Source organism: Myxocyprinus asiaticus, chromosome 3, assembly GCF_019703515.2.
Source record: "Myxocyprinus asiaticus isolate MX2 ecotype Aquarium Trade chromosome 3, UBuf_Myxa_2, whole genome shotgun sequence".
NCBI lineage: Eukaryota > Metazoa > Chordata > Actinopteri > Cypriniformes > Catostomidae > Myxocyprinus > Myxocyprinus asiaticus.
The window spans coordinates 51,257,133-51,282,345 of NC_059346.1; the positions used below are offsets into that span (position 1 = coordinate 51,257,133).

At 39.3% G+C, this 25,213-nt stretch overlaps 2 protein-coding genes across 3 annotated transcripts; one reads left to right on the plus strand and one right to left on the minus strand.

The window, feature by feature from the left end:
- Nucleotides 1-3,427: 3,427 nt before the first annotated feature.
- Nucleotides 3,428-10,351, minus strand: derl2 (derlin 2). 2 transcript variants are annotated; one of them, XM_051659864.1, is made up of 8 exons: nt 10,206-10,351; nt 9,773-9,838; nt 9,583-9,656; nt 8,640-8,733; nt 5,478-5,673; nt 5,190-5,280; nt 4,893-4,977; nt 3,428-3,877 (listed from the first exon to the last, which is right to left on the minus strand). In XM_051659864.1, the coding sequence occupies exons 1-8, from the start codon at nt 10,296-10,298 to the stop codon at nt 3,863-3,865; spliced, it is 714 nt and encodes a 237-aa protein (XP_051515824.1). In that variant the 5' UTR covers nt 10,299-10,351; the 3' UTR covers nt 3,428-3,862. The 2 variants fall into 2 exon arrangements, with proteins under 2 accessions (XP_051515824.1, XP_051515816.1); XM_051659856.1 differs by lacking the exon at nt 4,893-4,977.
- Nucleotides 10,352-12,718: 2,367 nt separating this feature from the next.
- mis12 (MIS12 kinetochore complex component) lies at nt 12,719-14,976 on the plus strand. The gene is made up of 2 exons (XM_051659874.1): nt 12,719-12,784; nt 13,606-14,976. Exons 1-2 carry the CDS (start codon nt 12,769-12,771, stop codon nt 14,235-14,237), a joined length of 648 nt encoding a protein of 215 aa, XP_051515834.1. The 5' UTR covers nt 12,719-12,768; the 3' UTR covers nt 14,238-14,976.
- Nucleotides 14,977-25,213: the final 10,237 nt, after the last annotated feature.

Sequence of the window (25,213 nt, forward strand, 5' to 3'; positions counted from 1 at the left end):
ATGAATGCAGCAATGTACAGAGACATCCTTGATGAAAACCTGCTCCAGAGCGCTCTGGACCTCAGACTGGGGCGAAGGTTCATCTTCCAACAGGACAACGACCCTAAGCACACAGCCAAGATAACAAAAGAGTGGCTCCAGGACAACTCTGTGAATGTCCTTGAGTGGTCCAGCTAGAGCCCAGACTTGAACCCGATTGAACATCTCTGGAGAGATCTGAAAATGGCTGAGCACCGACGCTCCCCATCCAAACTGATTGAGCTTGAGAGGTCCTGCAAAGAAGAACGGTGTGCTAAAAATAGGTGTGCCAAGCTTGTAGCATCATACTCAAAAAGACTTGAGGCTGTAATAGGTGCCAAAGGTGCTTCAACAAAGTATTGAGCAAAGGCTGTGAATACTTATGTACATGTGATTTTTTTTATTTTTTTTTTATAAATTTGCAAAGATTTCAAACAAACTTCTTTCATGTTGTCATTATGGGTTATTGTTTGTAGAATTGAGGAAAATAATGAATTTAATCCATTTTGAAGTAAGGCTGTAACATAACAAAATGTGGAAAAAGTGAAGCGCTGTGAATACTTTCCGGATGCACTGTATGCAAGTGGTTTTCAACTGGTGGATCACAACCCAAAAATGGGTCGCAGATCTGTTCTGATTAGGTAATGCTGAATGCAAATTATAAAATAAAATTACTGCACTATTTTTTTATTTTTATTTTATTCCCTTTTCCCCCAATTTGGAATGCCCAATTCCCACTACTTAGTAGGTCCTCGTGGTGGCACGGTTACTCACCTCAATCCGGGTGCCTCCACTTCTGAGACCGTCAATCCACGCATCTTATCACATGACCCATTGAGAACGAGAACCACTAATCGCAATCACGAGGAGGTTACCCCATGTGACTCTACCCTCCCTAGCAACCGGGCCAATTTGGTTGCTTAGGAGACCTGGCTGGAGTCACACAGCACCCTGGATTTGAACAATAATCAGTGTCAATACTCGCTGAGCTACCCAGGCCCCAAACTTACTGCACTATTAAAAAAACAAAAAAACAACTTAATATCTTTTGAACCACTGCTCTATGCAACCGAAGTGTAACCAGTTTGCAATCATATCTGTATTTGCAGTGAATCAGAGTTATGAGGATTTGGAGTGTGCGCCAGAATACGTGGTGGTTGAGGGTTCGACCTGTCCTGTAACCCGACAATCCTTCACCATATTTCAGACTAAAAGTCAGGACCTAGAAAGCATACCTGATTATGACGATGTTGAAATCCCTAACTATGACAGTGAGGATTATGATGATGTAGGATAAAAGATAAAAAATCAACAATGGCTTTCCATCACCTTCAGCTGGACACTTGGAGTAAACACAAAAATCTGATTGGATCCCTCAGCCATGAAGAACCGTAACCTCTGACTTCTGACAGTATATTTAGCACTTAAACTGAATCTGTAACCCATTCTGTTTCCACTATCACATCAAGTTGAGCTATAACTATGCATTACTATTGTACATTAAGCAAAAACAAATACTACTAATACCTTGTAACCTAATACAGGCATGTTTAGCATCATTAATGTAAATGACTCTTTCACTTCCCTTTCTTGGAACTGCAATTCGCATTATGGAAACATCATATGAAAATGTAATTTTCTGTTCAAATAAGTATTATGCAAAATGTTATTTGGAGGTGGTTATGCAAGTTCAAATCATGTTGGAAAGTCATCATATGATCATAAGCAATATCTTATTCCTGAATCCTGACGTGTAAAACACATATATACAGTTGAAGTCAGAAGTTTACATACACCTTAGCCAAATACATTTAAACTCAGTTTTTCACAATTCCCGACATTTAATCGTAGAAAACATTCCCTGTCTTAGTAGAGATTGATTTATTTCAGCTTTTATTTCTTTCATCACATTCTCAGTAGGTCAGGAGTTTACAGCAGTATTTGGTAGCATTGCCTTTAAATTGTTTAACCTGGGTCAAACATTTTGGTAGCTTTCCACAGGCTTATCACAATAAGTTGCTGGAATTTTGGCCCATTCCTCCAGACAGAACTGGTGTAACTGTGTCAGGTTTGTAGGCTCCTTGCTCGCACACGCTTCTTCAGTTCTGCCTACAAATTTTCTATCGGATTGAGGTCAGGGCTTTGTGATGGCCACTCCAATACCTTGACTTTGTTGTCCTTATGCCATTTTGCCACAACTTTGGTGGTATGCTTGGGGTCATTGTCCATTTGGAAGACATATTTGCAACAGAGCTTTAACTTCCTGGCTGATGTCTTGAGATTTTGCTTCAATATGTTCACATAATTTTCCTTCCTCATCATTCCATCTATTCTGTGAAGTGCACCAGTCCCTCCTGCAGCAAAGCACCCCCACAACATGCTGCCACCCCCATGCTTCACGGTTGGGATGGTGTTCTTCGGCTTGCAAGCCTCACCCTTTTTCCTCCAAACATAACAATGGTCATTATGGCCAAACAGTAAAATTTGTTTCATCAGACCAGAGGACATTTCTCCAAAAAGATCTTTGTCCCCATGTGCACTTGCAAAATGTAGTCTGGCTTTTTTATGGTGGTTTTGAAGCAGCGGCTTCTTCCTTGCTGAGCAGCCTTTCAGGATATGTCAATATAGGACTCGTTTTACTGTGGATATAGATACTTGTCTACCTGTTTCCTTGAGCATCTTCACAAGGTCCTTTGCTGTTGTTCTGGGGTTGATTTGCACTTTTCGCACCAAACTAAGTTCATCTCTAGGAGACAGAATGCGTCTCCTTCCTGAGCAGTATGATGGCTGCGTGGTCCCATTATGTTTATACTTGCGTACTATTATTGTACAGATGAACGTGGTAACTTCAGGCATTTGGAAATTGCTCCCAAGGATGAACCAGACTTGTGGAGGTCCACAATTTGTTTTCTGAGGTCTTGGCTGATTTCTTTTGATTTTCCCATGATGTCAAGCAAAGAGGCACTGAGTTTGAAGGTAAGCCTTAAAATACACCCACAGGTACACCTCCAATTCAGTAAACCTCCTATCAGAAGCTAATTGGCTAATTTTCTAAAGGCTTGACATCATTTTCTGTAATTTTACAAGCTGCTTAAAGGCACAGTTAACTTAGTGTATGTAAACTTCTGACACACTGTGAAGCAATCTGTCTGTAAATAATTGTTGGAAAAATTACTCATATCATGCACAAAGTAGATGTGCTAAACGACTTGCCAAAACTATAGTTTGCTAATATAAAATCGGTGGAGTGGTTAAAATGAGTTGTAAACTTCTGACTTCAAATGTTTATATATTTGCACTTATATTTTTCATGTACTACAGTGTTATGCATGTCTGTGAACTCCTAGTAAATAAACTTTTTTGAAAAAATAAATAAATAAATAAATACAAAAATAAGTACTCAAGACACTGTTTTTTAACATACATTTATACTTAAAAGAGTAAAATTACAACTGTCCTGTTGATTATCAGGTATTTTTCCTTTCACAGCTGCTCCATTTGGAATCACTGTTGTGCTGGACAGAAATGGCCACAGCAACATATCAAAAGTCAGTTCCTTTGTTAAATCCACAGTCAGAGGTGCGGTATGTGTCTCGCAGATATTTTGAGGCAGATGATTTCCATGTACGCAAACTGCAAGTCTTCCTCTAGTTCAGTGAGTGGAGCTCCTGTTCTTTTGTACAGCACAAGAGAAACACATTTTTCCTTGTTCTCAGAGATGTCCATGGAGTGACAGGCACAAGAGTGCTTAGACTAGCCTCCGAGTCTCTGACCCTCACCCCAGTCAAAGCCTCCTGGACGCTCCTCAGGAAGTGGGTTGTAGTTGGCATCTTCCTCTGGTGTGTCAAAGAGCATTTTCCTGGAAAGTGTTAAAAAAGGGGGGTTTTACTTAAACAAAACTGATTACCTATAGGGCTGGCTATTGACAGATTTTCAGATTCGATTCACAAGCTCTCGGTTCGATTCCAATTTCAATACTATTAGATTCCAATTTATTTGGCTATATTTAAGTTAAAATAACCATTTTGCTTACATATGAAAGAAATAATTTCTCATCTAATGCAATTCATTATACAGGGGACCTTCTAACTAGGTACATTACGAAAATATTATTATATTGTCACAAGTTTGTCATCATTTTGGTCACATTTTAATTTTTGGACCAGTCTGGCCATTCTCCTCTGACCTGGCATAAACAAGCCGTTTTCATCCACAGAACTGCCTCTCGCTGGATGTTTTTAGTTTTTCACACCATTCTCTATACACTCTAGAGACTGTTGTGTGTGAAATTCCCAGGAGATCAGCAGTTACAGAAATACTCAAACCAGCTCATCTGGCAAAAACAATCATGTCACGGTCGAAATCACTGAGATCACATTTTTACCCATTCTGATGGTTGATGTGAACATTAACTGAAGCTTCTGACCCATATCTGCATGATTTTATACATTATACTGCTGCCAAATGATTGGATGCTTAAGTAATCGCATGAATAAATAGATGTACTGGTGTACCTAATAAAGTGGCCGGTGAGTGTATATCCTGTATATGCATATTTCATGATCGACCGATCACAGACTTAAAACACCCCTATCCAAAATATAACTCCCTTTTCACTATAAATCTTGACATCAGCAGTCTCCTTGGCAATCTTGATTTCAAGCTTGAATACACTTCCTATAGTGCTATCTAGTGCTCTGCACATTCGTCAAGCACTATGAAGTGTAATCAAGCTTGAAATCATGATTGTGCCTGGAGACTACAATTGCAAGATGCACAGAGAAAAAGGAGTTATGTTTTGGTCTATTACAACCCAAGTTCAATTAGATCGCTTCTAAAGATATGGATTTAACCACTGGAGTCATATGGATTACTTTTATGCTGCCTTTTGTGCTTTTTGGAGCTTCAAAGTTTTGGTCACCATCCACTAGCATTGAATGGACAATCTTCATTTGTGTTCTGCAGAAGAAAGAAAGTCATACACATCCGGAATGGCATGAGGGTGAGTAAATGATTAGAGAATTTTAATTTTTGGGTGAACTGTCCCTTTAACAATAGGGCTCAAATATTTAGTGGCACATTAGTCCTCTATAAACTCTTTATTCTCATTAACTATATTTGTAAAAAACCTGCCAAACAAAAGCACCTTAATGCAAGTAACTACCACTCACAGAATGGAGGGAGTCCTCAGCCATCTGCCACCACCTGGTTGGTTGGGAAACACATCCTCCAGAAAGTAGTACACGTGTCCCACAGCAATGCCTTATATTAAAAAAGGGTCAATATATAAATTAGGGAAAGATGCACATAGGGGTTTTAAATCTGTTGGCTGTGGTCACATAAACCAGTAAAGCTTTTAGTAAATACATTTATTTAGTCAAACGTTGATGAAACAAAAAAGTTCATCATGTTTAGCATGAATGACAAAACACCTTGAATCTGCACAGTTAAATACCTACCTAAAAGATCCACAATGATGGAGTTTCCCAGCAGCAGAGAGAATCCCATAAGCACCCATGGTAAGAAGGGCGCTTGGAAATTTAAAAGGCCAAAGAAATTCATGCGCACATTCGGGTTTCGCCTGCTCCAGATGTACACCAGCATAATGGTAAAAGCCTGACCTAAGAACACAAGGTTGACAAACGTGCCAAATATCTGTACATAAGAACATTAAGAGAAAATGTAATGTAAACAGAAAGGCAATGTTTTTTTTTGTTTTTTTTTTGTCTAGATGCCTTTATATAAAAAAATAAAAACGCACAATCTCTGTGGAATTTTGGCTATACTTTAAAAAAGCGTGGATTTTCTGGGCTTTGGATGCAAAGGGCAAATCTCAACATTAAATTTACTAAAGATTGACCTACTGCTATATTGGTCAACTTCAGGTTGCATTGGGGTACTCCACAAAATTCATGTTCTCAAAAGATAGGCTGACATCAGCTTCTAGAAGTCTCATCCAACACACCCTAAATGCACTTACAAAGTTCTTCTTCACTCTTCGTTCAGAAGTAAAAAGAATTTCGAAACAGCAGAGCAACGACATACTGTTTGCAAACATTCAGACAACGGCCACACAACTGTGAGAGGCATTTAGAGGTACATTTAAATATAAAACCTTAACTATTGTTACATTAAAATGTGTTATCAGTGACTTTATGCCTTATTCTATAAGTAGAATTCACACTAGAACAATAAAAGATGCTTTTTTTAACAACTCAATTATAATTTAAAATAATATATATGCAGCAGGAAATGTTTACTTTGTTTTGTTTACAATCTGAATACATGGAGCTATTGAGCTAACGCGCTACACGCAGCCATAATATACGCCGGTTACATTCTGTTATTGTAATTTATGATGACACTGATACTACTGCAAAGATTGGTGTATAAAAGAGTGTTAATTCTTTTGTAGACTAATTAAACAAAAATAAATGCATGACATGTTCTTGTAAAATGTCTCTACATGAACAATCGTACAGATGTAGGTAAATTTGCTCCAGCTCGCTATTAACTCTACACGCCGGTGTGTTCATGTTGACTGATCTTGACTGACTGAACAACGTAAACAAAATTAGCTGTTGGCTTCAAAGTAGGTGGAGCTTCAGGTCACACCTACCAATGACGTGGACCAATGAAAGTAAGAAAGTGTTTAGCAGCCGGTTAGAGGTTTTTCTAAAAGTTCGCCCAGGCGAGCTGTTACGAACCACCGAAATTATTTTCAAAACACATTCTTTTCGGACAGATTTTGTTCTAAATTACATTACACCCGTTCATTCTTCGATTTCATAGGAAGTATGCAGGGGCCTTAACTCATGATGCATTTCCTTTACACTTCACAGAAACACTTCAGCCAAATGGCCACTGCTCCACAACAAATATCAGCTCTAGCTAAGCAGTTCATAAATCCCACAGTCACATATTTTCCCACCAATCACTCATCTTTGAAGTGCAAGTTTAACTAGCAGAGGTAGAGAACTGTACTTGCACAAGCCTGTCCTAAAGTTCCTAATTTTACAAATGATCTAAAACAGGGTTTCTCAAACTTCTCGGACCCCTCTCATAATAGTTTTCAAATACTTTTTTTTGCTTCATTCAAAAGTTGCGATTTATCTTGGTACTTGATGGACGGGTTCAAACTAGGGCTATCAACAGGGCTGGGAAACACAGGGCCCTGAAATATTACCAAAATTCGAATTAAATTAGAAATTTAAAGACATTTCAAGTAGCGGGAAAATCTATAATACATTTAATTTTTTAATCAACAATGAGCCCGTTTACATGCACAATTGCACACCAATACACTGATTACTCTCTAAAATCAGCTTATTTAAAAAAATCTGACAAGGCAAGAAATCTGCATTTACATGACATTTGAAATAATCACGTTATTCTCTAATCTTGACATCAAACCGTGAAGAGGCATGCGCTCAACATGTGTGCACATTGGAAGAGCCGTTTTACCTGGCATGCGAAATCGGCGTAATTGGCAAAAATCTACCGGTGTCGATCAGGTTATTCATAAGCTGTCTATGGCCTTTACGCCGATAAAGGAACGCGGTTTATTGCGTTTACATGACCGCACGCGTTGTTGGCTAATTTATCATATTCGGTATAAGTATGTGCAAGTAAGCGCGCTCATTGTCTCCTACGTCCACAAGAGGGCGCAACTTTAGATCTCCTTGACATAAACCAATCAGCACCGTTTTGTAGCGATTGTTTATTGCATAGAACATATCTGGCTGTTAACAAAAGTGTGTAAAATGATAAAGTCAAAAGATTTAGCCAGTTCATATTTTCAAATATTAAGTAAAAAAAAAAGTAAAATGAGAGGGAAAAAAACAAATGCTTCAATAGTTGGTTCTATGTTAACTTAGTGTTGGACATTAGCCTATACCAGTGCCATACTAATACCATTGACTCAAGCTTCAATAACACCAGCGGTACCAGTGTGTTTCATTAAATAAAGTTGTATGTACATACCTAATGCTTATGCAGCGAGACACTGATAACAGAGCAAGACGTGGTCAAGACACAACCGCCAAAGACCTCCACCTCTGGGGCCGTTCACTCTGAATGCATCTGTCTTTTTCTATGCAAGCATGTGCTAGACGGACATCTTTGACTGTTGTGGCATGTCTCTCTGTTTTTTCAGCATCTTGTGCAGTAACGATGCATTTTTTAGACGCTGTGTCAATTTAAAGTAAATTCAACCTTTAAAACGTGTTTTGAGACACTTCGTTGCACTGCGCCTGTTTTAGCCAGAGAATGCAGTCATCATCAGTGCTTGTCATGCATCCAAATATCGACTGCTCATTTAAGCATTCAAATGTGCATTTTTATCTTAAATTCAATGAATATTCTCATTTTAATTTGACAGCCTTATTTCAAACCTTTGCTCAAGAATGTTTTAAAAAGGCTAAAACAAACTGGAAAAATACTACTGGAACCAAGATGGCTAGAAAAGTGGGTCACTGCTGTACTCTGTATTGCTTGCCGTGGATTTTCAGTGAGATATTTTTACCTTTTTCCACAGACCCCAGTTTGAAAATCACACTGTATAGCATTTTGCATTGCTCATGTCTACAATTAGGAAGACACTTTTCTTCTGTGAAGGATACAGTCATAAGAAGGCCACCGAAGAGGAACATAAAGACAAAGTCAGCGGTTCTGCCTCTGAAGGATCCCTCCTCCAGCATCCGACAGTACCGATACCTATGAGACTCAGGTTAAGGACTGAATAAACCTTAAAGGAATAGTTCACCCAGAAATGAATATGCCGTCATCATTTACTCACCCTCACGCTGTTCCAAACCGGTATGACTTTCTCATGTGGAACACAAAAGAAGATGTTAATCAGAATGTCAGTCTCAGTCACCATTCACTTTAATTGATTGATAAAATAAAAAAAGAAGATGAAAGTGAATGGTGACTGATGAGGCTGACATTCTGTTTAACATTTCCTTTTGTGGGGGGGCCTGGATAGCTCAGCGAGTACTTGCGCTGACCACCACCCCTGGAGTCGTGAGTTTGAATCCAGGGTGTGCTGAGCGACTCCAGCCAGGTCTCCTAAGCAACCAAACTGGCCCGGTTGATAGGGAGGGTGGAGTCACATGGGGTACCCTCCTCGTGGTCCCTATAATGCGGTTCTCACTCTCAGTGGGGCGCGTGGTGAGTTGTGCGTGGATGCCGCGGAGAATAGCGTGAAGCCTCCACACACGCTATGTCTCCGCGGTAACACCCTCAACAAGCCACGTGATAAGATGCGTGGACTGACGGTCTCAGACGCCGAGGCAACTGAGATTCATCCACCGCCACCCGGATTGAGGTGAGTCACTACGCCACCACGAGGACTGAGAGCGCATTGGGAATTGGGCATTCCAAACTGGGGAGAAAAGGGGAGAGAGAAAAACAAAAAAACATCTCCTTTTGTGTTCCACATAAGAAAGAAAGTCATACCGGTTTGGAACAACATGAGGGTGAATAAACGATGACATCACTGCTCAATCCCTCGAACAAACAAAATGATGTGAAATAAATACATTGATATTATAGTAAGGATACAAAAATATCATGTTGAATAAGAAGTTGAACCCCACCGGACCAAAAAACAAAAAGTTGGTTATTAGCCGCCATACCTGTGGACACAAAACAACAGAAAACACTTGTTGCAATATTGGAAATAAAGACATAATTCTCTTCAAATGAAACTATTATAATGGCTTTATTTATCTCAAACTTACTGTCCGCTTACCTGATAATTTTTTAATATTAAATCAGGGTTGAAGTACAGTTGGAATGGTGTGATGAGTTCTAATTGCTGTGAAGACAAAGTAAACACCACAATCAGGTAAGAATGACATGCTGCACATATTGTATGTTGGTAAACAAACACTATTTAAATGTTAAATTAATATTAAAGCCAAACAGACACGGTCAATGAAAGTCTGTGAACTCAACATGAAGGTACAGATAGACACCTGAGGTTTCTGTCTATACGGGAAGATGTCAACACGAAGAAAGCACTGGATACATTTCTCTAAACAGAACCTCTATTTACATATTTACAGGCAGGTTTATAGTTCTGTAAACAGGCAAGGGGACTCCAGTCATGCTTTAACGGTATATTGACGAGGCCGCAGACCAAAATAGCGCTTGAAACTGAAATATTCGTTAATTGTACTCACCACGGCGGCTGTCGTGAGTACGCAGGCGGTCGTGTAAGCTCTTGTGACCACTGGAATCTGTAAATATTCCTGTCGGATCGTCTGGTAAGCCATTTTTCGGAGCGAAAACGGTGCTTCCGGCACCTTCTTGACACGTCATCACCTCAGCGGAGTCAGCAAGCGAATGAAGGAAGTGATTTCAGGTTTTGATGTTTCCCATTGGTCAACCCTTTGCGATCTCATTGCAGCGATTGGTCTTCTGAAGTGTCAATCATGACTTTGTCCCGGTCATTGACAGTATGGCATTTTTCTATTGGCTGGTGAATATGGTCATTCGGCGTATGTCAATCTGGTAGTTTCACTGGGTGACCACCAGTCGGCCCGATAAAACCGAGTCTCGTCAAGTCTTGACTCTTCTTCATCTGGTGTTTACCACTGACTATTGTTTATGTCTATGTGTGTGAGTGTGAGTGTGTTTGTGTGAGTGTGTGTCTGTATGTGTGTGTGTGTGTATATGTGTGTGTGTGTGTTTGTGTGTGTGTGTATGTGTGTTAGTGTGTGTGTGTATGTGTGTATATGTGTGTGTGTGTGTGTTAGTGTGTGTGTATGTGTGTGTTTGTGTGAGTGTGTGTGTGTGTATGTGTTAGTGTGTGTGTGTGTGTATGTGTGTATATGTGTGTGTGTGTGTGTGTGTGTTAGTGTGTGTGTATGTGTGTGTTTGTGTGAGTGTGTGTGTGTGTGAGTGTGTGTGTGTGTGTGAGTTTTTCTGGTGCACTTGGGCCCCTGTGCAGCTAAATACACAACTTACACACTAAAAGAAGCATTCATGTTTTGTTTTTTCCTTTCTTACATTTGTATGTTTTCTTTGTTTTCAATAATTTAGACTTGACATTATTACTGTGATAATGTATTAAATCTTATGTATATCTAAATTACGTGCTGAGACATTGATTTTTAGTGATAGCCTCACCCAGTTTTTATGAATTAAATTGATAATTTATCTTGTTAACAGACACATATGGACCTCAATAATTAGCCCACAAACCACTTTAAAGGAGAAGTTCACCCAAAAATAACAATTCTCTCATGATTTAGTCACCCTCATGCCATCCCATATGTATATGACTTTCTTTCATCTGCAGAACACAAATGAAGATTTTTAGAAGAATATTTCAGCTCTGTAGGTCCATACAATGCAAGTTAATGGTGACCAAAAATGTTAAGCTCCAAAAAGCACATAAGTAATCCATATGGACTTACGTAAAACCAACTCCAGTGGTTAAATCTATATCTTCTGAAGAAATATGATAGGTGTGGGTGAGAAACAGATCAATATTTAAGTCCTTTCTTACTATAAATTCTCCTCCCTGTCCAGTAGGTGGCGATATGCACAAAGAATGTAAATCGCCAAAAACAAAAGAAGAATGTGAAAGTGGACATTTATATTAAAAAGGACTTAAATATTGATCTGTTTCTCACCCACACTTATCATATCACTTCTGAAAACATGGATTTAACCACTGGAGTCATCTGGATTACTTTTATGCTGACTTTATGTGCTTTTTAGACCTTCAAAGTTCTGGTCACCATTTACTTGCATTGTATGGACCTACAGAGCTGAATCTTAATTTGTGTTCTGCAGAAGAAGAAAGTCACATCTGGGATGGCATTAAAGTGAGTAAATGATGAGAGAATTTTCATTTTTGGGTACAACATGAGCTCTTAATATATCAAAACACAACAAATAACTCAAAGTGACAACACATACGACAGCAGCAGTAATAAAAAAGGCGGGGTTAAAGGCACTTTTCATTTTATATTCTCCCAAAAACAGCAACAAAAACCACCACAGCACTTTCCTAAACACACCTGTTTGTCACTTTACACTGTAAAATATTCCTGATCCACGAGATCATTGCGTACAATGTCTAAAGTTTGATTTTGATGTAATTTGATCTAATATTTAATCTTGCAAATGTATGTAGCTAGTGAGAATCCCTGAAATTATCACATTTATTTTGAGCCAAAATGCTTATTTGTCATATTCAGTTTTGTTCAAGGTGATTAAAAAAAGTTTTGTCCTATAACTGTAGTCCCTATATCTACACGGTATCACTTTGCAGATACTGTAGTTCTGCCCCACTTTTTTGTTCAAATTTTTGTTGCACTAAATACACATTTTCACATAGTTATAGTAGTTGACGTGAAATTAAAAGCATGGTCAGGACTGTCATGGATTGTGACATGCCATACTTCATTTAAAACTATTTTAAACAGCATGTTTAAAGCAAAAAGGTTGTATGGGGTTTCCTTGTGTCTCCCGTTTGTTGTTGTTGTTGTTGTTGTCATCTCCTCAGCCTAAAGTTTCACATTAGGAAAGTCCATCAAACAATGGATGGGGTTAGTGTGTAACCTTTGGGCCTATATTTAGGTTGAATTGATTTCCGGTCTTTGACGCCTGCGGGCCTGCTCGTTTAGTGTCTATAGCAGCAGGCTCCAAACCGCTAGAGGGAGAAAACGCGCTTTGAGATCCGCCTGTACCGACACATGAAGCAGGTTGAACTGAGCGCGGGCTGCTGCAGAAATGGCGGAGAGCGGAGGTAAAACTTTTAACAACATAACTTATGAAAACAATACTTGAATAAAGGGAAACAAGATACGCAAGGTTCTCAATCCTTATTTATGTCACTTTGATTTCTAGTATGTTACAAAAGATGTTTTGTCAGTAGTGCAATGTCGTTTTGTTGTACGCAGTTTTGTATTTCTTTAATATTTGGACAAACTTGTCTTATTTCGCCCTTTGAAACTGCAATAATGGATTCAGTTCTCCATTTAACCTAAGCGTTGAGCAAATTTATTCACTTTTCAGTTCAAATTAAAGTTAATGTGTTAATTATATCACGAAGAAATGTCCAGCACACATTTCACACTACAACAAAAGGAAAGCAAATATATTTTCATAAAGAAAATGAAGCCAAATATATAAAAAATCTGTACATTATTCCAAAGTTTTGACCGCCAGTGTATATGGTTATAATTAGCATAAATGTATTTCAGTATAACAAATGCTACCATGCTGTATACATAACAGTTGTACTTTGCAAATGTAGCCTATTTTAAAATGTAAATAATATATAATAATTTTTTCCACTTTACAGTAGTAGGCTCCTAACAATTTGGGAAGGGATATGCTTAAAACTAAGTGCAATGATAGTCATTTCACAATGCAAAAAAATAAGTGGTTATGGTCTTAAAAATAGGATTTGTTTTCTTTATGCATTTTTATCTCTCGATTATGAAGTGAAATATGACCGATATATATTGACCCATATATTTCTCAAATAACAAAGCTTGTTTTTTTTTTTCACTTATTGACTTATGCAGTTTTCAGTAACTATTTGTGTCTCATATCTAACTGTAGCTTCAATGGGATCTGAATCCCTCCAGCTGTATGAAGCACAGTTCTTCGGCTTCACACCTGAGACCTGCACTTCACGAGTCCGTGACGCCTTTCGAGATTCCCTTAATCACATACTGCTAGCTGTCGAGTCTGTATTTGTGAAGAGGTTGTGTTCAGGGGAGGAGCCGTCCGCCGAGCTCCGGCTAAAAGCCAGAGAGAGCACCCAAAAGCTGCGACATTTCCTCCAGGAGCGCTTTGAAGTCATGTTTCAGCGCATGAAGGGGATGCTGATGGACCGTGTCCTCTCCATCCCTCATAACATATTACTGCCCAATGACCAGCTGCACCAGAAATATCCCGAAGGCAAAGAAGACCTCACGAAGATGCAGGACTCTATTGCAAAACTGCAGCAGGCTTATCAAGCTGAGGTGTGTGCCAAGCAAGCGCTTCTCGCTGAACTTGAGGAGCAGAAAGAGACGCAGAAACAGCTGGATGAGGTGCTGAGATGGATAGAGGAGCTGCGGCTCTCGTGGAGACGAGAGGGGATGGGAAGTGTCCAAGACAGTATCCGACACATGATGGAGACTGTGGGCCAGTTGCAAGATGTTGTTGGAAAGATTAGCAAGCAGAATAAAGGACTGGATGAACTGTGATGGTTTATACATAGTGTTCAAGACAACAAGCAAAAATCATAAGAGATCATTTTTAATGGTTTGTCAATAGAGCTGTTCAATAGCAGCAGAATAAAATAGTAGTTTCCTTCCGAGTTTTAGGACCATACAAATGACCATGATGTAATTGCATGACCCATCCACCAGGGTGAAGCAGTGCACAATTTATTTGTGTAAAGATTTTCAAGTACAATTACATTAACATACAAGTGCTGGGATCATTCGGCTTCAAAGCAGTACATTTGTAATCGGGCAATTTTTCTCGGACGTTTAAAATGCACTCCATCTCTCCCCTCCTCAAAGTCACTGGGTTTTTCTCATTTACGATTCAGTCCCTTTGATGTTCAGTACAGTCAGATCTGCATTAGATTAGTCCAAATTTCCCACAAGGCCCAAACTGATGTCTCCAACAGCTTGGTTGGTTTTACACGTGAGCAGCAACTTATATGTTGTTTGAGAAGATTTAAGGTCCTTTCCTTGATGTTCAGAGGAGAAAGGTTTCAAGTTCACATTGGGTTGTAAAGAGGATTAGCCCCTGCAGGGAAGGACCCAACGTCTGTACATACTGTAGTTTGCATCCTAAAATGCACGATCTTGGATTGGGTTGCTAAGAGCCAGTGTCAGTCTGGAAAGTCAGCATTTGAAATAAATGGAAAGGGGGATCACCTGCTTGTTTTGACCATGATTGTAAATGGCAATAAAATGAATTTTTGTGTTTGTATGTTGCTGCAAGCTTTTTTTTTTTTTTTTATGAACAAAATCCACTGCATGCTGCAAGAATTTTGCAAAGGCAGGGCTCGACACTAACATTTATGTTTGGGCGTGCCCGTTCTCCAAAGATAAATTTTTTTAGGAGCACAGTCGAAGATTAATGTTAGACTTTGATTAACAGTTAATAACTGTTAACTGTTTATGTCACGCGCTCGGAGCTCAAAGCACTAGGAGCAGAGCGCATGAACGTGAGTGATTTTGTGGCATCTCGCGCGAAAACCAGGACTGAGTAGCACTGGTTTCAGATGAGGAAGCATATTTTGCGCAAATAAAGCGCCAAACGAATATCATTACATTTGCAGGAAAAACGCTGCATTAACTCCCATGTTTTCTATGTAAAACATGCTCTTGTCGGCCATCTTTGATCATTGCACCGGATATCGATATGTTTTTAGAATCTCATGCACAAGTGCCACGTTTTAAGTCATCATCATTTACCGAATGTAAAAACATAGACAATTCATACGATGGCTGTCTGTCATTTTGACAGATAAAACAAGCAAGAAACACTGCTTAAACCATCTTTACATGGTATATCTGCTTATGTGCCTTTCAGTCCATGCGTGCGTGGTGAGGTAAAAGAGAGGGAGGAATAGAGGGTGTCCAAGTAAACCCGCTTCGGCAAATTCAGCCTCGTCTCTCAGCTAAATTAGAGTGCGAAAACAGCACTTTTTTTGCAAAATAACTAGTATAAGAACTCTTTTTAAAAGTTTTGTGTGCGTACGTATTTATTCTGATGGTACTATACAAGTTCATAAGTTAAGGTGTCAAATGTCAGTCGCACTGGTGCACCCAAATCATTTTCCACCATCGTACGCAGTGATTTTCACTTGCGTATGCGACTGTCGAGCCCTGACAGCATAATTGTAAAAGTCAAAGCAAGTCAACTCAACCTGCAGTGTGATTCAATAACCAATGTTTGGTCAATTACTCAAAAATAGTAATCCACTTCAAATTACTTCCATAAAATTGTAATCAAATTACTTTACTGATAACTTTGAAAAGGTAATCACATTACTAAATACTTCAGTTACTTTCTAAAACAATTTTTAGACTTTGTTTTTCAGCTCAACGAACTCAAAATAATGTCTATATTTCCTCCTTATTCGTAGTTGTCTCTTCAGCTGTCATAGAAACACTTAACAGGCGTACATGAACATAATTCATGTTTTAAATGTATTCTACATAATATTATTTTTGAAATGTGTAACCCAAGTAATGTACTCAAAAGGAATTAACTTAATTGAAAGTCAGTAACTGTAATCTGATTACATGAATTAAATGTGTAATTAAATTACTTTTTGTCCTAAAAGTAATTAGATTACATCAACTAACTACTTTGTATTCAGATTACTCCCAACACTGTCAATAACACAGGGTTGGGGAGTAACGGAATACATGTAACGGGATTACATATTTAAAATAAAAAATATGAGTAAATGTATTCCACTACAGTTACAAATTAAATAATTGGTAATCAAAATCCACTTACTTTCAAAAAGTATTTTGATTAGGAAGAAGATTACTTTTTTTTGTCATTTATTTCATTTAATATTTAGTATATGCAGTTGGAAAACATTTTATTTATTTAAATGATGTGATTTTGATAAATGTTTGAACAGCTGGGAAACATTATGATGTATTACCAAAGTCTTTCTAGCAAGTCTGTCCACTGTCGGCCATCTTTGGAATGCTCCTGGAGACTACTTCTAGTCATAAAACGGTTGGTCAAGATTATGATCAGAGAACATATGTATTTCAAATCAGCAATAAAATCTGACAACGCTGGTATCATAAATTGTGCTGCTTTACCTCAGGTTACGCTAAAAACAACAACAACAAAAAAAAACAGTTTTAGATAATGGGCATGCGCGATCTCGAGATGATTGACAGGTGATGTTTGTATCTTAAAGGTGATTGGTTCTTACCTGTAGAAAAGTCCCGCCTTACATCCGTTGGGAGCTTAGAGCTTCTTAATAGAAGTGGCCCGTCTCTGCTAAATAGTCTCTGGTATTACTCATACGAGCAGACAGAGGGCGCTCTCACACTATAATGAGTGTAAAAAGACAGTATTGAAGAACTTTCGCTAGGTAAGTTTTTAAAGTAAGTATGGAGCAGCAGAAATAGTTAACTTGCCATGTGAACATTTAGTTTTATGACAAGGTAAAAGGTTTTCCAGCCCTTACAAGCACCTGTTAACAGGCACGATTATATTTTAGAATGAATTCTATCAAGAAAATCCATGTTCCATCATTTTTTTTCTTCACTCTAGTAAGACCTACTCTTAATAATAATTTTTGTATTGTTTTCCTGTAAAAATATATATTTTTAAATTCTTCAAATGAATTTACTTGAGAAGCAACACTGCTTTTTTTTGTTTGTTTTTTGTTTTTTTCAGAAAATTATTTAATATTATATTTTTATATAAGCGTATGTTGTCTTACTGTGCTGACAGATTTTTTTGCTCATTGTTCTAGTTCCTAATCAATTATGTTCACTCGACATTGGAGTGAAACGCTTTGTGGAATTCCTTTTCCATGACTTGAGAGTTGAAGCCCTTGTATCATAAAGGCAATCTGTTTGAGCCCCGACCTTTTAGGCATGCATTTGCCCTATATAAGGGGGCGCTCAATCACCATTTCTTCAGAATTTTCTGACTGAAGGACAAGAACGCATCACTCATACCTCAAAACTCTGAAGTAGTAGTGCGGCCAAGTTTTGCAATGTCTCGTCCCTACATCTCAGGGAATCGAGGTTATACGTGTAACCGGAGACGTTCCCTATCAATTCAGTTCACTTGACAATGCAGTGAAACTCTTTGGGTAAGAACTTTTCCACAACCTAGTTGAAGCCCTTGTACCATAATGCCAATCTTATGATTGGCAATGGTGTTTGAGCCCCGCCCTTTTAGGCGCACATTTGCCCTATATAAGCAGGTGCTCAATCACCATTTATTCAGAATTTTTGCGCATCTCATCTTGACTACAACAATCATCTCGTCTTGATCAGCCCTCTCTTCGCCATCGACGGACACCTTCCAGCGGACGGGATTGCCCTGCAGATGCATCAGGACATTTTTCGTCTGACTCTCAGTGCCTGCAGCGAAAGATTCACCCGCCCCCACAGAGTGTCTCTGCCTCACCGCCGGCATTGGGTTCTTCGCTTTAGCGAGACTACTCATTTCTCGCAGCATCCAGGCAGGAGCTGTATCCTTTGATTGAGATTATATATATATATATATATGTAATATTCCGTCGTTACGTAACGTAAAACACTCTAAAAGAGCCACTTGTGTGTACACGTCTTTTTAAAGATGTCATATCGCAAGTGTTCCTGTGAGCGACACATTGCTCGTAAGACCAACATGAGAGCTTCGTATGCTGCCTGGGCCGCACCCAAGCCCTCACTGTGAGGACATGAGTCTCAAGACGCTCCGCTCTAGGGTCGCCCTCGTTCTGAGGGACGATTCCACCTCCCGTGCCCTCCCGACTGTTTTCTCTGTGTTAACTCTCGAGGGACCACATGAGGAAGCACGGCAGGGCTGCGAGGTAGAGATGGAAGAACCTGAGGAGGATCTCTTGCCGGCGCAAGCCCCACAAGCTCCTCGATCTTCCCACACAGCGTCTTCGCCAGTGCAGTACGCACGTGACGACCTCCGGCCCTCTATTAATGAGGACGGTGTTGTCGTATTCGGTGGGTCTGACAATCATAGTGATGCTGTGTCCCTCGCAGCATCGGACATGGGAGAATGGTCCATGGAGGATGTTGCATGTCGTGAAGAGCACGTACACGTCATTGCTCGGGCAGTCGAGGAGCTCGGCCTTGAGTGGTCGCCTCCTGTCGAGCTGGAAAATTCTCGTCTGAATGTTCAGTGAATGCAGTGTCGTTCTTCCCTGAGGTTCACACGGAGCTTATCGAGACCTGGCGTGCGCCCCACTCTGCACACGCCCAGATTGGAGGGACTGCCGTCCTCAGGTATATTTTAGCATCTTTGTACTGTGACGCAAATAGCGCTGTCAGTCCCCAGCGGGAAGAATCCCCCTGGAAGTATAGCATTTGTAGGAATCTAGTGCTCCTGCCTTTTCTATTATGTTTTGGCTCGCCCTCCCCTGCTATTCTTGCCGGGAATGAGTCAGTTTTTATTACAACGCTTCCTTGCATTGCTTGAATAGCGCACGTACCTCGTAGCGGCTGCTCGACACTTGCTGAAGTCTGAAAAATCTCCTCCTTCCTCTCCAACCAAACTCACTCGCCGTGATAACCGTGGGTGTTTGGTGTCTTTTGTTAGCTCACTCGAGCCTTTACACTATTAGCGCTGTGCATGGATGCGTGACACGCTCTGAGTGAGAAGCTCCCATCTGATAAGCGGCAGCTATCTGTGCCCATTATCCGCACCCACTCGCGTGTTTCACGATCGCGTGCTTCTGGGCACCTCCGAGAAAAATCAACCCACACTCCACACAAACTGTTCCCGTCTTATAAACAGCAGCTCCCCTCAACACGCACGAAACTCGCCGCCCACCCACGCATTACACGGTTGCGTGGCATGCGTTACTGAGCATTTCTCAGTGTGTTAAAAAAACGGTAGTGTGCGGTTATACATTTTGGTTTGCGATGTGGCCGCTTCGCTTCAACAGCGTTCTATCCCCCACATTAAAGTGCAGGACATGCCCATTCTGCGCTCCGAGGTAGTAAATCTCCTTGGAGTCGTTCCCTGTACGGTGCACAGAGAGAATGTCACAGCCGTTATTTTCTCATCAAAATCGGTAGACAGTTCCTGTCTGGAAATCGGTCCGGGGCTTTCGAAAGCCACCATCAAACCCAAAAAAGGCTATGTGCATGAGGTGCTTTCCATGCCCTTTAGGGCTCAGATAGTCCACCTACAAGCTTTCTCTTCTCCACCCTCTAATTCGGGTGAGGAGAAGTTAGCGCATTTATTATGCCCCATGCGGGCATTGCACGTATGTGGAGCACACCCGTCAGTTTAGACTGTCAGATCAGCTCTTCGTTTGTTATGGAAGACGCACAAAAGGCATGTCCATTTCCAAACAAAGGCTCTCTCACTGGATCGTTAATGCAGTCGCCCTCGCTTATGAATCACAGGGCGTGAGATGCCCTATTGGCGTAAAAGCGCATTCAACTAGAGTCAGGGCCTCCTCATGGGCATGGACAAACGGTGTATCCCTACAGGATATATGCTTTGCAGCAGGATGGTCTTCACAGAACACGTTCGCGAGGATTTATAACCTAGATGTGGCATCCATCGCTTTGCGAGTCCTCTCTGTCTAGAGAGCTTACTATTCCAACGCCCAGCGGGTGAGCCCGAGCTCCTTATTACGGGCGGGCTACCTGTTATAATTTTAATACAGCCGCCTGTGTAGGCTGCTGTCCAATTTACTCCCACTAGAAGTCACAAGCACTTCCAATAGAATAAAACCTCCCTGCCTACCTCTGGTTATGTTGGGGTTAAATGATTCTGTGTGTATTATATACTCCTATAGATCCTCAGATTAAGATTAACATCCCGTCTGGTTTTCACCATGTGGTGTTATTCATTTTCATACACACTTGAAGACATTATAATAAGTCACTGCCCGACGGCCCCGTGACCTCATATACATGTTCTTCTAAGTGTTTATACCCTGGTGCATCTTAGGGTATGACGCTATGTAGTGCGGCATGATGGGACTCCATTCCCCAAAGCATTTCACTGCAATGTCGAGTGAACTGAATCGATAGGGAATGTCTCTGGTTACACATGTCACCTTGGTTCCCTGAGATGAAGGGAACAAAACAAAACTTGGCCGTACTACTACTAAAGAGTTTCGAGGTACGAGCGATGCGTTCTTGTCCTTCAGTCAGAAAATTCTGAAGAAATGGATCAAATGCTATGATCAATTATTAATTTTCTAGTATTTTCTGTTTTCCCCCACCTATTCACAGCACAAGCTACGCATCTAGCCCGCAACATGTTCAAGTTCAGCTCTAGTACAGTACAACTATATTTATACACATATACACAAATACACATGTGAAAGTTTGTTTTATTTTATATTCCGTTTACAGTCATTTGAATTTGAATCACATGTATGTCTCTAAAAAAAAAATATAGGGTGACAAATTAATTTTAAAAAGTAAAATTTTCTTTAATGTTGAACTTGCATGTGTAATAATACGAGCTGTCACTTTTGGACATTTCATATAAACTACATATTTTAACACAAATTATTAACAAGTTGAAACCAAAAAATTAAGCAGAATTACACATACAACAATTTGACGCTTGTATTATGAAAAAGTGCAGCGTGTCATAGCTGTCCGAATGCCATCTGCCAGGTCCAGTTTACCTCCAGGGTGTGGGAAAAAAACGAACATTTAGAGTGACAGAAAAAACACCTCACGAGCATTTTCACATAGTAAAGGGGTGCTGTAGACTCACACCATCAACTCTTGGTGAAAAATACTTTCTGTGCTCCCACACTTAATCCATTTTGATCGACTCTTCTCAGCAGCTTCAATACAAACTGGAGGTTAAAGGTGCACTCAGTATTTTTTCAGCATGTCATCTTGGACTTACCAACCTCACTGACCCCTAGTGGTGTGGGTGCAGCATCATTCAAATGCAATAGTTTTCAGATACTGATGCCATTGTAGAAATTCACTATTCACAGTCAGCAATGATTAATTTAATGCAAGACTGAAAGTGTCATGAGGGGACCCTCTCCATTCTGAATAAAACAGCTTTTATAAAGTCACTGTTATGACTAGAGTCCTCATCTCATGTGAGCCCTCATGATTTTATACATATGTTGCAAAATTACAAAGAATTTCTTAAGGAGAAATGGTCTGCACTTATATAGTGCCTTTTTTTAACCTTAGTTCCAAAGCACTTTACACTGTGACTCATTCACCCATTCTCTCTCACACACACACACACACACACCAATGACAGCAGAGCTGCCATGCAACTCTGCCATTGGGAGCAAATTGGGGTTCAGTGTCTTGCCCAAGGACACTTTGGCAAGTGGAGTCATGTGGGCTGGGAATTGAACTGCTAACTTTGTGATTAGTGGTCAACCTGCTCTACTACCTGAGCCACAGCCACCCCCAACAACTTTTTTAATAAGGAGAAAATTACTGAGTGCACCTTTAAGAGACAAAACACAGAAGTGTGGAGCGGTGAAAAGTGGTGGGCTAAATAAAGTGAATAAAAAGTAACGCTATAAAAGTCCTACATTATTCACATCTTTATAGTTAAAAACAAGTGAAAAAAATCAGCCAGTGCTGAAGAAGTAATCCAAATTATTTAGATTATATTACTGATGACAAGTAATCTAACGGAATACGTTACAAATGACATTTTACAGCATGTAATCTGTAGTGGAAAACATTTCAAAAGTGACCCTCACAACCCTGATAACACTACACATATTATGACGCTTTAAATTTAAATCATATTCAAAATCATTATATTGGTCTTGTTTACCAGTAAACATATCTAAACTTCTAAAAGCAAAATAAACCTGACCTGATCTATTACGATATTAAAATAATAGTTCACCCAAAATTAAAAATTCTGTCATAGGTTACCACCATTTTACCTTCAAATCGTACGCTTTTATTATGTCTTTCCTGAGAAATTTTGAAGAATCTTTACACAGCTCTTTTCCATACAAAGACATGTATAACCATGTCTGTCAAGGTCTGAAAAGAATAAAAAATGCCATGAAAGAAAAATAAAAGTCCATAAGATTCATTTTATAGAGGTGTATGCATAAAACAATTTATGAAAGTTTTGTTCATTATACAATGAGTGCGTTTACATGCACAGAAATATGCTGACAACTATCACAAATTAGTACAAGATGGCGAGTCATACAAAAACAATTTTTAATCCCATAGAGAAAAATCAACAAAAGTTGTTATGATTTTTCCTAAGTTTAACCCTAAATCAAACATAAAGCTAACCATAAAGTTTAATCCCTTTGCCAAACCCTAAACCTAACCATTAATTTAACAGGAAAATAGCTGTTGTGTACCACAGAAGAAAGAAAACACTGGGGTTCGGAATAAAACAAGGTAAGCATAATACAGGTTATTGACACATCATTTGTATTGCACAAATAATTAACCAAATATGTTCACAGACCTTTAAAAAAAAGGGTTTTGGGCTAGCTAAAATTTTATGCTGGTATTGTATAGATTTGAAATTCTGTTTGTTGATTGGTTTGTCTAGAAATCAATAAAACTCATACTTTTTTGGACAAGCAAAGTTGTAAAATATCTTTCGATTTTGCCATCTCATACTTAATAATTATTAATGTAAGAAATTCAGATGTTTACATGAGATTTGAAATCATCAGGTTATTCTCTGCTTTTGATGTCAAAACATAATCAGGTAGGCACAGAACACGTACACATTGGATAATGTGTACCATGCAACGTGTTTCCACGCAACGCGAAATCAGAGTAATGGGCAAAAAAATACCTGTGCTGGTTGGTTTATCTGTAAACCTTTTATGACCTTTTCCCTATAAAGTAACATTGTTTAAGGCAGATACTTGGCCTTACATGCTGTCGGCTTGTTAAACGGATAGTTCACCCAAAACCTACAGAGCTGAAATATTCTTCAAAAAATCTTTGTGTTTAGCAGAGGAAAGAAAGTCATACACTTCTGGGATGGTATGAGAATTTTCATTTTTGGGTGAACTATTTCTTTAAGTGTAATCGTGCTTATTATATGAAAAAATTCTTAAATTGCTTTTGAAATTTTGCTTTACAGGGAAATTCATCTTGTAAGAATGGCTTGATATTTAAACCAGACACTTGATTAACTAGATTAAAACAAAACAGAGGAGCTGAATAAGCATAGCATTTTTTGTTGTTATTATTATTATTATTATTATTGGAGTGTGGATGTTCACCTTTCACCAGGGTAATAGCAACTGTTAAAAAAAAAAAGCACAAATATTGAATAAATATATGAATAAGTCAAAGACCTTTCACGTCATTACCCCCCTGTGCAAGGTCAAAACCCAAAGGATAATGCTATTCTCATGTTAAAATGAATCATAGCATGCACAGTGGAGAATCTAGATTTGCTGGAGGGCATGCAGATAAACAAGGGCTGAGAGAGAGGCATTGAAAGATTGGGTGGGTGGATTAGAGGAGGGAGGCCCCTACAAACCTGTCCAGCTTGACGCCTGTCTCTTTCATCACTCATTAAAGGCGTTTGCAGTGCAGCTGAGGCCATCCACAAAAAGTCATGCTGGATGGAGGCGTCACAATCTGGACAGCCTGCCCTCAATCCCCCCTGCCAAGTCAGATTACAAGGGTCTACCAATAAAGACCCCTTATCTCCACACACCCACTAACAAGCTGGAGTCAGAAAGCCCCTTTTGGGACTGAAGATACAGAGATGATGAGTTATGAGGGAACAGCCGAGTGGAACCATGCTAAATTTAATAAGGTAAAAGCTGAGCTCTGCTGATTAACACGGAGACACATTGATTATGTTTGCACGCGTCGAAACCCATGAACGGTATCCCATCATTTCACAAAACAGGACGTGGTGCTGAAAGGTTATGTTTTAGTATGTTACCCTTGACCTACATATGCAGGTCATTAAGAGGGCTTTACCTTACAACATGTCATACATTTGACTGTTGCCCTTTAAAATCATTAAAGGGTGTACTTTTAATAAAACCAAAGTTCTTCCCCTGCACATTTTTTATAAGGCAAATGTGTATATGTGTATATAAAAAAGTTAAAATTGTAACCTGCCATTGTAACCTTAAGGATCTACTTCTACTTTATCTAACCCTTAAAATCAGCTTTTTAGTGTAGCCTTATGTGATTAATTCAGATATGATAAATAATATTGTTACTGCATATGCCCTTTGAAGGGCAGTATTGTTGTTTAACAATAAATTTCCCTAATAATTATTCATATATACTGCATATGTACAAATGTTTTGTCAGGTAGCTTGTGTAAGGTGGAATGTGCTTTATGTGGTAACATCTCATTTAGAGGTCGACTAATAGTGGATTTTGCAGATACTGATAACTAAGGTGGTGGGAAAGGCCGATAACCGATTAATTGGACAACAGTTTTTTTTTAAATCAATTTATATAATGTAAAAATAAAGAAATCGTTTTCCTTACTATGACGGGTACAGACACAGAGG